Source organism: Papaver somniferum, unplaced genomic scaffold (assembly GCF_003573695.1).
Source record: "Papaver somniferum cultivar HN1 unplaced genomic scaffold, ASM357369v1 unplaced-scaffold_117, whole genome shotgun sequence".
In the NCBI taxonomy this organism is placed as follows: domain Eukaryota; kingdom Viridiplantae; phylum Streptophyta; class Magnoliopsida; order Ranunculales; family Papaveraceae; genus Papaver; species Papaver somniferum.
In genome coordinates, this window is record NW_020620714.1 from 11410863 (window position 1) to 11421731 (window position 10869).

At 36.7% G+C, this 10869-nt stretch overlaps 2 protein-coding genes across 4 annotated transcripts; one reads left to right on the forward strand and one right to left on the reverse strand.

Annotated features, from left to right (window-relative positions):
* Positions 1–2845: 2845 nt before the first annotated feature.
* Positions 2846–4725, forward strand: LOC113329438 (F-box protein At5g07610-like). Its single transcript, XM_026576308.1, has 2 exons — positions 2846–3341; positions 3414–4725. The coding sequence occupies exons 1-2, from the start codon at positions 3191–3193 to the stop codon at positions 3851–3853; spliced, it is 591 nt and encodes a 196-aa protein (XP_026432093.1). The 5' UTR covers positions 2846–3190; the 3' UTR covers positions 3854–4725.
* On the reverse strand, positions 4448–9518 carry LOC113329437 (transcription termination factor MTERF2, chloroplastic-like). Of its 3 annotated transcripts, XR_003349888.1 has the most exons (4): positions 8331–9518; positions 5299–5344; positions 4695–5215; positions 4448–4556 (listed from the first exon to the last, which is right to left on the reverse strand). XR_003349888.1 is itself a non-coding variant. In XM_026576307.1 (2 exons), the coding sequence occupies exons 1-2, from the start codon at positions 9299–9301 to the stop codon at positions 6493–6495; spliced, it is 1005 nt and encodes a 334-aa protein (XP_026432092.1). In that variant the 5' UTR covers positions 9302–9518; the 3' UTR covers positions 6118–6492. The 3 variants fall into 3 exon arrangements, 1 of the variants encoding a protein (XP_026432092.1); XR_003349887.1 differs by having other exon boundaries at positions 4695–5344; XM_026576307.1 differs by lacking the exons at positions 4448–4556; positions 4695–5215; positions 5299–5344 and adding an exon at positions 6118–6526.
* Positions 9519–10869: the final 1351 nt, after the last annotated feature.

A 10869-nucleotide genomic window follows, 5' to 3' on the forward strand; every position in this document is an offset into this window, starting at 1 on the left:
GAGAAATGGGTGTTAAAGAAGAAGATATTGAATTTATGTCCAGTTATGGATCATACTGGTCTGGAATTAGGTAAAACAGTTGCATCTTGTCTTTTACAGTGGGGGATTGAAAGGGTATTCACTTTGACGGTTGATAATATTAGTTTTAACAATGAAGCAGTTGCTTATTTGTCCAAGAGAGTTGTGGGTTGGAAGGCTGCAATTTTGGGAGGAGAGCACATGCATCTTAGATGTGCAGCACATATCCTTGCCTTAGTGGTTAAAGACGGTATGGATTTGTATAATGAATCTATTTCTAGGATACGCGAGGCCGTTAAGTTCGTTAGAGGATCAGCAGAAAGATTGAAGAAGTTTAAATAATGCGCTGAACAACGGAAGATTAACATCACCAAATTTCTTAGCTTTGATTGCGAGACTAGATGGAATTCTACTTACCATATGTTGAGTGCAGCTGAAAAATATGAGGAGGCCTTCTACCAATTTGAAGAATTAGGGTATGCAGATAAATTTCTTAATCCCCCTCGACCACCAACAAGAGGTAAAACAAACGTACCAGCAGTACCAGCAGTTCCTAAGGTATGGCCCGTTGCTTCTGATTGGGAAACAACTCGTGCATTTGTTAGATTGCTAAAAACTTTCTATGATGCTACATTGAAATTTTCTGGATCAACTTATGTCACGTCTAATTTATTCCTCGACGAAGTAATTTGTATTAATGACGTATTGCAAGAATGGGTTAAGAATGGTAATGTGTTATTGTCTGACATGGCTGACTGGATGGTTCTTAAATATGAAAAGTATTGGGCAGTGGATAAAATCAACAAAATGTTATACATTGCTGTGTTGCTTGACCCACGACGCAAGGAAGCCTATCTTAGATTTTCTTTGACAGAGTTACTGAAAGAGAATCATGTTACAGTTGACCACGAGGTCCATGAGATGATGACTGCAGTGAAACTTATTTTAACAAATATGTTTGAGGAGTATGCACTGTTATATAAAGGGGATGATACGGATTCAAGACCAACAGCTTCAGTACAGACTTCTCGTTCACTAGAACCTCAGAATCCGATCAACAGATTTGTTGAGTCTGAAAAACATCAAGAAAAAGTGGAGGGAAAAACAGAGTTGGATATGTATTTCTCAGAGAAAAGAGAGGATTTTAATCCACAATTCGATATTCTGAATTGGTGGAAGGTTAACTCTTCCAAGTATAAGATCTTGTCCATGATAGCTCGAGACGTGCTTGCTATGCAAGTATCAACAGTAGCTTCAGAATCATCTTTCTCCACGGGTGGTCGTGTTCTTAATGAGTTTCGAAGTTCCATGCTGCCAAAAACAGTCCAAGCACTGATCTGTGCTCAAAATTGGCTTCTAGATAAACCAATCAATCTCGAGGAGCTGATAGAAGCGGTTGAAAAAATTGACTTAGGTAAATCTCAAACCTTGCTTCCTTTGTTTTTGCATCTTTCTCTTTGTTTTTGCACTAATTAAGTTGATTTCTCAAACCTTGCTATATTTTGATGTGATGCTACAACTTTGGGGCCTATGGGGCATAACTTTTTGTGTGCAAATGTGACCTGATCAGTTCATTATAGGGTCTGCGGGCATAACTTTCTATTAGTCTCCTTGGAATTTGATTAGTCATAATCAATCTTAAAACTTTAGCTTGTTGTTCCTCAATGTCGATTGGGTCTGCGGTCTAGTTGTGATCAGCCCTTTTAAATGGTCTTTACTAACCAATGCTGATTGGTTTTTGTTTCTTCTTGTTTATTGCTTCCTTATATCTGTTTGTGACATTGGTTCCTTCGGCTTATGATATATCAAATCAAATTAGGAACTTATGATCATAATGATGCCTAAATTTAGTGTTTACTGATTATCTATAACTCCTCATTTTACAGATGCGGCAGAAATCTTGCAGGAAATTCCAGACATATCTATCATGGATTGAATAAACTAGTACTCGAATCCAAGGTCTCTTTTTCAGTTTTTGGCATCAGATTCATATGACTTTGCACCAGACTTGTTGCATTTGAATTAGTACTCTTTTGTGTTAAGTGTTAACTATCTTATGTCCTTTGTTGCTTTTGAATTACTGAATTAGTACTCTTTTGCTTTTGAATTACTGAATTAGTACTCTTTCTGTACTTAGTTTTTTTTTTTGATGTCTTGTGATCAAATCCGCGGTTAATCCGCAACCGGCCGGCAAAATCCGCTGATCCGCAGAGGGCAAATTCGCGGGTGATTGGGCCGGTCACGATTTGAATTCACAAATCCGCAACTTTGACGGTTTGGTTGCGGGTGATCCCTAGTCCGCAACCGTCAGTCCGTTGCTCACCCCTACCTGCACCCGACTCTTTATGTCGGCCATAACATGGGCCTCCAATGGAATACATGTGCATAAGCTCTGGAAAACCATTCGTTACTGCATATTTTCAGTATACTACAAGGAACGCACAAGTCTTTTGCATTTTCAGTATATTTTCTTTGGATTATCAGATGGGTCTCGGAATCTAACTACTGTCTCATCCTTGGATGAATTCATGAAAACCTATATTTTGAAAGCTTAATTATTATTTTTTTGTCTTTTTTTTTTGTCTTTTTGGAATCATGAGGAAAGCTTCATATCTATACTTCAGATGCGTTTTAGGGACAACATATTGGGTAGACCTTAGACTCAACCCCTTAAGAACAGTGTCATTTATATTTATGACGATGCACCGTTTATTAAGCTTTACCACATTAATTTTGAATCGCCTGATAGACTGGCGAAATGCCTCCATTGATAGAATCAGATAAAGATGGTTATGAAACACCTGCCGAAGTAGCTGAAGGAAGAAAACCCAGAGGAAAAGAAGAAATAAAAGAAAATGGTGGGTGGTCGGGAAAACAATATAATTTCCATGCTATACTGATGACGAATTATTCTGAAAACCCCAGCAAAAAAGAAAGACAACAACAAAGTGGTAGTCATGTTGCTATCTGACAATGAGACTTGAACCATGACTCATTTTCCATGGTTGCTAATAATCTGAAATATTATTAAACCATGACTCATTTTTCCGGGGTAGGTCTAAGTATATTCAATGTTTCTCCCTGACTTTTTCTTCTTAAAATTTGGATTCATTGTATACAGCAGGAGTCTAAAAGTCCATTACCATTCCCCGGAGAATTCTTTCATTTCAAGATGGCTTCATGTTCCCGTAAAAATCTGCGCATTAGTGATAAGAAATCATCATCATCTGCAAATATTATTGCTAACAACGATGATCTTTTAATACCTATACTATTGCATTTGCCGGTGAAATCTCTGATTGTTTTCAAATGTGTATCAAAAGGTTGGTTCTCTCTCATTTCAGATCCATTTTTCATTCACAAGTATACAATTCAATCACGTCTTTCGATTCCAGGATTATTTTTGCTGAAACTCTCTTATGCTGACAACTGCGGATACGAGTTTATCAACCTGGATAATAACAAAGTCATGACTGGTGGTGTGCCCTTTCAATTTCTCAATTTTGTGAACGATGCAGCGGGTTTAAAGATTGATGGATCGTGTAACGGGATTTTCTGTTGCAGCAGCTTTAGATGGCATGGAAATGACCAAATCTTTTACATTTACAATCCGTCCACAAATCAGTACAAAAGCATTGTTAAATTTGAGTATAAGATGAACAATCCTGTCTCGGTTCGCAGTGTGAGCTTAGCTTTCAATCCATTTGCATCACCTCATTACAAAGTTGTCTGTGTTTGGGAGGTTGGTCAAAACCAACTCCAGATTGAGATTTTCGATTCGGAAACTGCTACCTGGAAGCTCTCCGGAGGCCCTCCCTTTCCTTGGACATTATGATTCGTTTCGCATGTCTGGTGTGTTCTGGAATGGCTCATTGCACTGGATCAATGAAACTCAGTTTGGCAAATGGATTAGCTCAAGTAACTCCTTTGGGTATTTCGATATAGAGCAAGAACTACTAATGGAAATGCCAGTGCCACTGATACCGGAGGTTGATGAATTGTATGACAGGAAGGTGGGTATTTTGGTGCATACAAGGGTTGTTTGCATCTTATACCAATTTACAATCACAATCCAACATGTTTTGAGATACTGGAAATGGATACCGATTACAGGTGCTGGAACGTAAAGTCGATATTGGAAATCTTATAGTTTCATATCCGGAGATGATTCCACATGAATTTGAAGTTTACAATTTTATCGACGTAAGATCTTTGCAAGCAGTGGAATTCTCAATCTTGCTTGTTCGAGAAGAAGATAAAGAAGAAGAATCAAATTTAGTAATACTAATACATATACCAGGTAGGATTGTTTACTACAAGTTCAAGGATATGAGTTTCACGGCAGCACATGATCTGTCGCCAAGTCTAATTGGAGAGGGAGGAATCAATTTAATACAGGTGGTTTGACGCCCATCAATACATCGAGTCACTCGCCATTGTTTAACCGCTCGTTTATAAAGTATGCTCTATCTCGACATTAAATGCTGACAAGAAAACCCGGCCTGACCTGAGTGAGACTCCTGCAAATTTTGTGCCATCTACTCCAAAATATCAAAGGTAACTTATTATGAGTGAGCCTGGATAAGAAATTCAATAGTTCACAGAGAATTTGCCACTGCTGATCCACAATCAAGTCAGTAACCTTCATATCAGGATGATGTTCATAGAACCATTACCAGGAAACAAATCAATGATTGCATCTCCAAACAAAGATTCTGGTACCGTTCCCCACTATGTCAGCTGCCAAATCCTGAAGTACCCCACTTTAGCCCAGCCCAGGCCAACTGGAAGACTACCTATAACATTTGATCCACTGATTTTTCTTATCATTACATCTTCACGTCCTCTAATGCCGAACCCACCTTCATCTTGAGGAGTACAAAACAGACTTCCCATCAGTAGTGATAAGAGTTCTCTTTTTTCTGGATTACCAGACCATATATAAATAGCCATGCTGTAAATGGGAATGCTGCATAACCACTGTTTTCATTAAGGTGATTCTGACTTTGCAAGCAAGTAAGTTCCCCATCCAATTAACTAGCTTGTTTTGAAGTTTTTTCACAAAGTGCCAAACATGAGCAGTAGCAAGTGCTAAGTGATTATAATATTGCTGATTACAGCAGATGACATCGATGATTTATCAGAGAAACTCACTGTTACTCATCAGGTTTGGACAAGCTGTAAAATCATCTTGATTCTGAATGTAAAGAGAAAATGCATGAACTAGATCTTTAGAAATTAAACAAAACGAGTTTTGGGCATTCATTACCAAATGCATACCTTAATTTTTAACTCAGTCAGCTATTCAGGAGTCCCGCATATGCCCCTGCAGGATCTCAAAGAGACTGCTTCAGGTTCAAGACATGAAAAAATCATGACAAGTCTTCATTTTTATCACGCACTCCTCCTAATATGGGAACTTCTTCCTTGGGTACTTGGTGGCCACTCAATTAAAATGTAGAACTGGATAGAACTAGGATGACATCAAGAAATATAGATAAAACAATGTGAAAATGCCCAAACTGAAGGCAAACTAAACCCAATTTCACATCCCTTGTGATCCGAAATCTGACTGCAAGAGTTTCTTCTTCTTATATTCAACGAAACACAAATTAAGGAACACTAAAGACGGGTTATTTAGGAGTCTTTGCATGTGTTTAAGTTCTTAGAGACTTGGAGTAGATCTAACAACCTCACCAAAGTCTTGAATGCAGTTCATAGCCAGTGTAAAAGCTATATGTAAATTGTCTGTGACAGAGCTTTGATGAACAAACTCAAAAGTGAAAGAATGGTGATTAGCAACAGTTGTAACGCAATCAAGGTTGTCTATGCCCAAGTAATCAGGATAACTAATATGTAGAATTTTTCATTAAACATAACAAAAACTAGTGAAGTGGAAAAAAACAACTAACGATTCCTTTGCTACATTTTCATAAAGCTACGAATAGCTTGAGTTTACTCTATATGCTGATCAAATGCATCATCCATACTCATTTATTCATCAAACTCTAGTAAAACAAGATGCAATTTGAATTGACTAACTGAGACAAACTAAGATACCATGTAACTTAAGATTTAACTCAAGCTTGGTCACAAACTTCTCCGTAAAAGCCGCATCATTCATTACTAAAAGTGAAGTGAAGTGAATCTGAAACTTAATCAGACCCTTGACGATCAAAATCCATTTATCATGAAAAGTCGGTACGACAATCCTCTTCTCCAAGCTATGAGTAAGTATTTGTGAAAATCTAACAGTAATCAATGAACTATAACCCATTTGATTCATAAGATATCCATTATCAACACTATCTTCTTCTCAGACACCCTCATACACATGAGTTGTTTCTTAATTGCATTACTAATTTCCCCTGTAGACAAGTCCAATTATCTAAAAACATATTCAATTTTGCTTCCCAAGTTGACTTCCTTTCTGTCAACCCTTGCAGAGGATGAAGACATGTACTCTCTAAAGGATCAAACCCCATCCTCTTGACGTTTTCCACAATCCCTATAAACCAAACATGTGTAATATTAAGTGATTTTTTTTATTAGAAACACCTAAAGTTTTTCAAAAACTCAATGTTTAGCTTTATACTTTTTTTCAAATGAATCCTAGAAAAGTCATGAAGGGCAGCTAAACGATTTCAACAACCTCTAAATGTGCGTTTATTTGGCCGTTCTCTAAAAAAATCAAATAACTTCATAGTGACACTGGAAAAATAAAAGCTACAGCAGCACTGCAAATTGGAAAGTGACCTACTTTCTGAATTCAGGTTATGAAAAACTATGTAAAGTTTTATAAACGGAATGCAGCTGCAATACGTACTATAATTACCATCTGTTCCTAAGCTACTGCATCAGCAAAGATCACCGCGAGAATGCTAGATCTTTATACCTTTAGGACCATTCCAGAAATTTAGGAAGAAGGAAGGGATATTTCTATGGATTTTTCCTGTAATGAAAATCACATCACTTTCTAGATAACTCCAGGGAGAACATTTGCAGGTAAAGTCAGGAATTGAAAGGTGACTTTGACGTAAATGGTAAGGCCAAAATTATATCACAAATGAGTCAATATTACAGTAGAGATGCAAATATGAAGAGATGTAGAGATTTGGTAGACTCAATAGAAATGTACTAAGTGATCAATTTTGCTGATTACAGGAGATGACAACGATGAATTATCACCAAATATCATTGCTTAATAAACAAAGAAAAAAAACAAACCAAATATCATTATTGCTCATCAGGTTTCAACAAGAATGTAAAATCATCTTGATTCTAAATGTAAGAAAAAAAAAAGGACGGGTTGAAGCCTAAATAGATTTTCAGAAACTAAGCAAAACTAGCTTTGGGTGTCCATTAGGGCCATTACCAAATTCAGAACTTAGTATTCTACCTCACTCAGCCGTGTAGTTGTCCCACATATGCCCTGAAGGATCTCAAAGAGACTGCTTCAAGTTCAAGACATGAGAAAATCATGACAAGTCTTCATTTTATCACGCACTCCTTCTGATATGGGAACTTCTTCCCAGTGTACTTGGTGACCATCCAATTCAAATCTTCTAGTAAACGAGGTCTCAAACTTCAGACAGAGCAATTAGAGAAAGCTATTTATCCAGTTCAAGTACACACTACTACTAGCAATCATAGAACTAGGATGACATCGAAAAATACAGATCAAAACAATATATGTAAAAATGCCAAAACTGGTGTCATTATAAACTATGCCCAATTTCACATCCCTTTTTGATCCATAATCTGAATGCAAGAGTTTCTTCTTCTTATATTAAGCGAAACATAAAAATTAAGGAACACTAAGGACAGCTTTTTTGAATTCCATGTATGCGTCTAAGTTCTCAGAGAGTTGGAGTAATTCTCATAACCTCACCAAAGTCTTGAATGCACATTGGCGTAAAAGCTAGATGTAAGTTGTCCGTGACAGAGCTTTGATGAACAAAGTCACAAACACAAAAGTGAAAGAATACTAACGTTTCTTATGCAATTAATGTTGTCTATGTCCAAATAGTCATGATAACTCAGATGTAGAATTTTCCATTTCTTGGATTATAAGGTTTGATAGTGCGAATTTCTCATGATTAAACAAAACATAAAACTCATGAAGTGTGAAAAACAGCTAACAATTACTTTGTTATATTCTCATAAAGCTGAAAATAGCTTAAGTTCACTCTATACAGATCAAAATGTATCATGTTACTCATTTAGTCATAGAACTCTAGCCATAAAAGATGCAATTTAACTTGACTAATTGAGACAAACTGCACTATCATGTAACTTGGGATTTAACTGACCTTGGGTATACCAGCAATAGTTCCGGAGCTTCTTTCTCAAACTGGGTCACAAACTTCTCCACAAACGCCTTCTCAGCCATTATTAAAAGTGAAGTTAGGGGAATTTGATATTTAACCAGACCCCTGGAGATCAAAATCTGGCTAACACAACACCTCGGCACAATCCTTTTCTCCAAGCTATAAGTAAGTATTTGTGGAAATTTAGTAATAACCAATGCACTATAACCCATTTGATTTACAAGATAATCCATTATCAACACAATCTTCTTCTCAGACACCCTCATACACATGGGTTGTTTCTTAACTGCACTGCGAATTTCGCCTTCTGACAAGCCCAACCTCCTAAACACATTCAATTTTGCTTCCCAAGTTGATTTCCTTGCTGTCAACCCTTGCAGGGCATGAAGAAATGTACTCTCCAAAGGATCAAACCCCATTTCCTTAACCTTTTCTACAATTCCAGTAAACCGAACATGCCTAATAGTAAGCGTTCTTGGCTGGGAAACAAGAAACCAAGTGATTTTTTCACTAGGCACACCTACATTTCTCAACAGCTCAATGTTCAGCATCATACTTTTATTCAAATCAATGCTAAGAAGTACCGAACACCGCTTCACAGCACCGATTACACGTTCATCAGCCTGACAAATGTTATTGAGCATTCCAAATGAAGGTATAATCTTATTCTTTAAACTACATTTCAAGATTGATGGGTTTGCAGAAATGAACTTGGCAAGGTCAATTCCAGAAAGTCCTTTAGAGTTGAAAAATGCAAGCTTTGGTTTTAGGGTTTTATCAGGTTTAGATAAAAGTAGTGATGGATCTTTATTGATGAGTTTTGAGATGTGGGGTTTGGTGAATCCATAAGTTTCAAGTAGGGTTAGGATTGAATCTGGTTTTAGGGTGGTTTTGAAATTGAGTTTTTTTGAAGCAGTGATAGCTTCATCTATTGATAATCCACATGAATCCATCAGGTAAGACACTACAAATGAAGAAGAAGATGAAGAGTTCTGATTTTTGGAGGAATGAGTAATAAAAATACTGGAGGAGGAGGAAAAGGAGATGGATCTAACTTGAATGAAAAGAGAGGGGTTCTGAGTTTGATGAAAAGATAAAATATGGGTTTTTGAAGGATGAACAACATTGTTAATTATGGTTATTTGAGGAATTACTGGGTTTGTAACAGAAAGAAATGACATTTGGTAGATGAATAAGAAGAGGAAGAGGAAGAAGGGTACCGTATAAAAACCTCATTTAATTGGGGCCCCAAAAAAACAATTAGGGGCCTTTACCAATTTATAACCACACCAAAAATTATGCGGGATTCCAAAAATAGATAAGAGTACTATTTTATCCTTTTCTTAATAATAAAAACTTAAAACCTAATAACCCTACATCTAAAAGCCTAACGACTCAGAAAAACAAAACCCTCCCTTCCCCTCCCTCACCCGATTCCCATCTCTCTGTATCTCGCCATTAACGACACCTGAAGAAAAATAATTTCTTCAATCGATTTCATCGTTGTAATCTTCGATTCGAAATTAAAAACCCCAAATTTAATTCATGTTTGCGTTTAATTTAGTGGGTTACTTCCGAAATTAAGTTTTCCAACCGAAAAATTGCAGTTACAGTTCTAGGGTCGTCATATCGATAGGTTTATACCCTAACGATTTTTCATTTGTTTTCTTTTTTTTTGTGAAAAATCGTCATCGTGTAAGATGGAGGAGATAACGACCCTAATTCTGGGTTTTAAGATTTAATGGCCTAGGTTAGAGTCGTTTGGGTTTATACATAACCAAATGACGACTTCAAAAGGTATATTTATACAGAGTCTTTGGGTTGTAGAGTCGTCTATGTATATAGACAACCCTATAATTACTCTTCCTTAGGATCGTTATGGTATAAAATAAACATTGACGACTTTTCATAACCTGGAAAAGTTGCAGGTTTGAGTCGTCAATGCTAAGGCCAATACAATAACGACTTTTAAGAGTCATTTGGGTTTAGACTCCCGATATTGACGACCCTTCACTGGGTGGTTACCAGGTAGCTGTGATTCGACCACTTTGGGCAACATATAGACCATCAGAAGAGTATATGAAGTTTACCTGGTTATTTTGAGCTTCGGGTTGTTCATTTCCCCCACTTGAATCACTCATTTCTACAAACCCTAGTTCTCCTTCTAAAACCTACTCTTCTTCTTCTCAACTTACAAAAGCCCAATTTTTTTTTAAATTCTAACTCTAAAACCTGATTTTAATCTAATCTAATTAATTAATCTAATCAATTAACTATTAACACTAATCATCGAGAGGCGTTTTTAGCCATTTAAAAAAGATTTGGTTAAGGGGTGCCTTTGAATTAAGTTTTGGTAACCTTTTTTGTCTTCTAGTGCAGGGCCCCTAATTGTTTCTTGGGGCCCCAATTAAACGAGGTATAAAAAGGGTATTGTATAAGGACCAATCATTGCAGTGGAACTTATAAAATATAATTAAAAATCAAGAGAGATGATGCATCTTTGCATTGGGGAATGCATAAT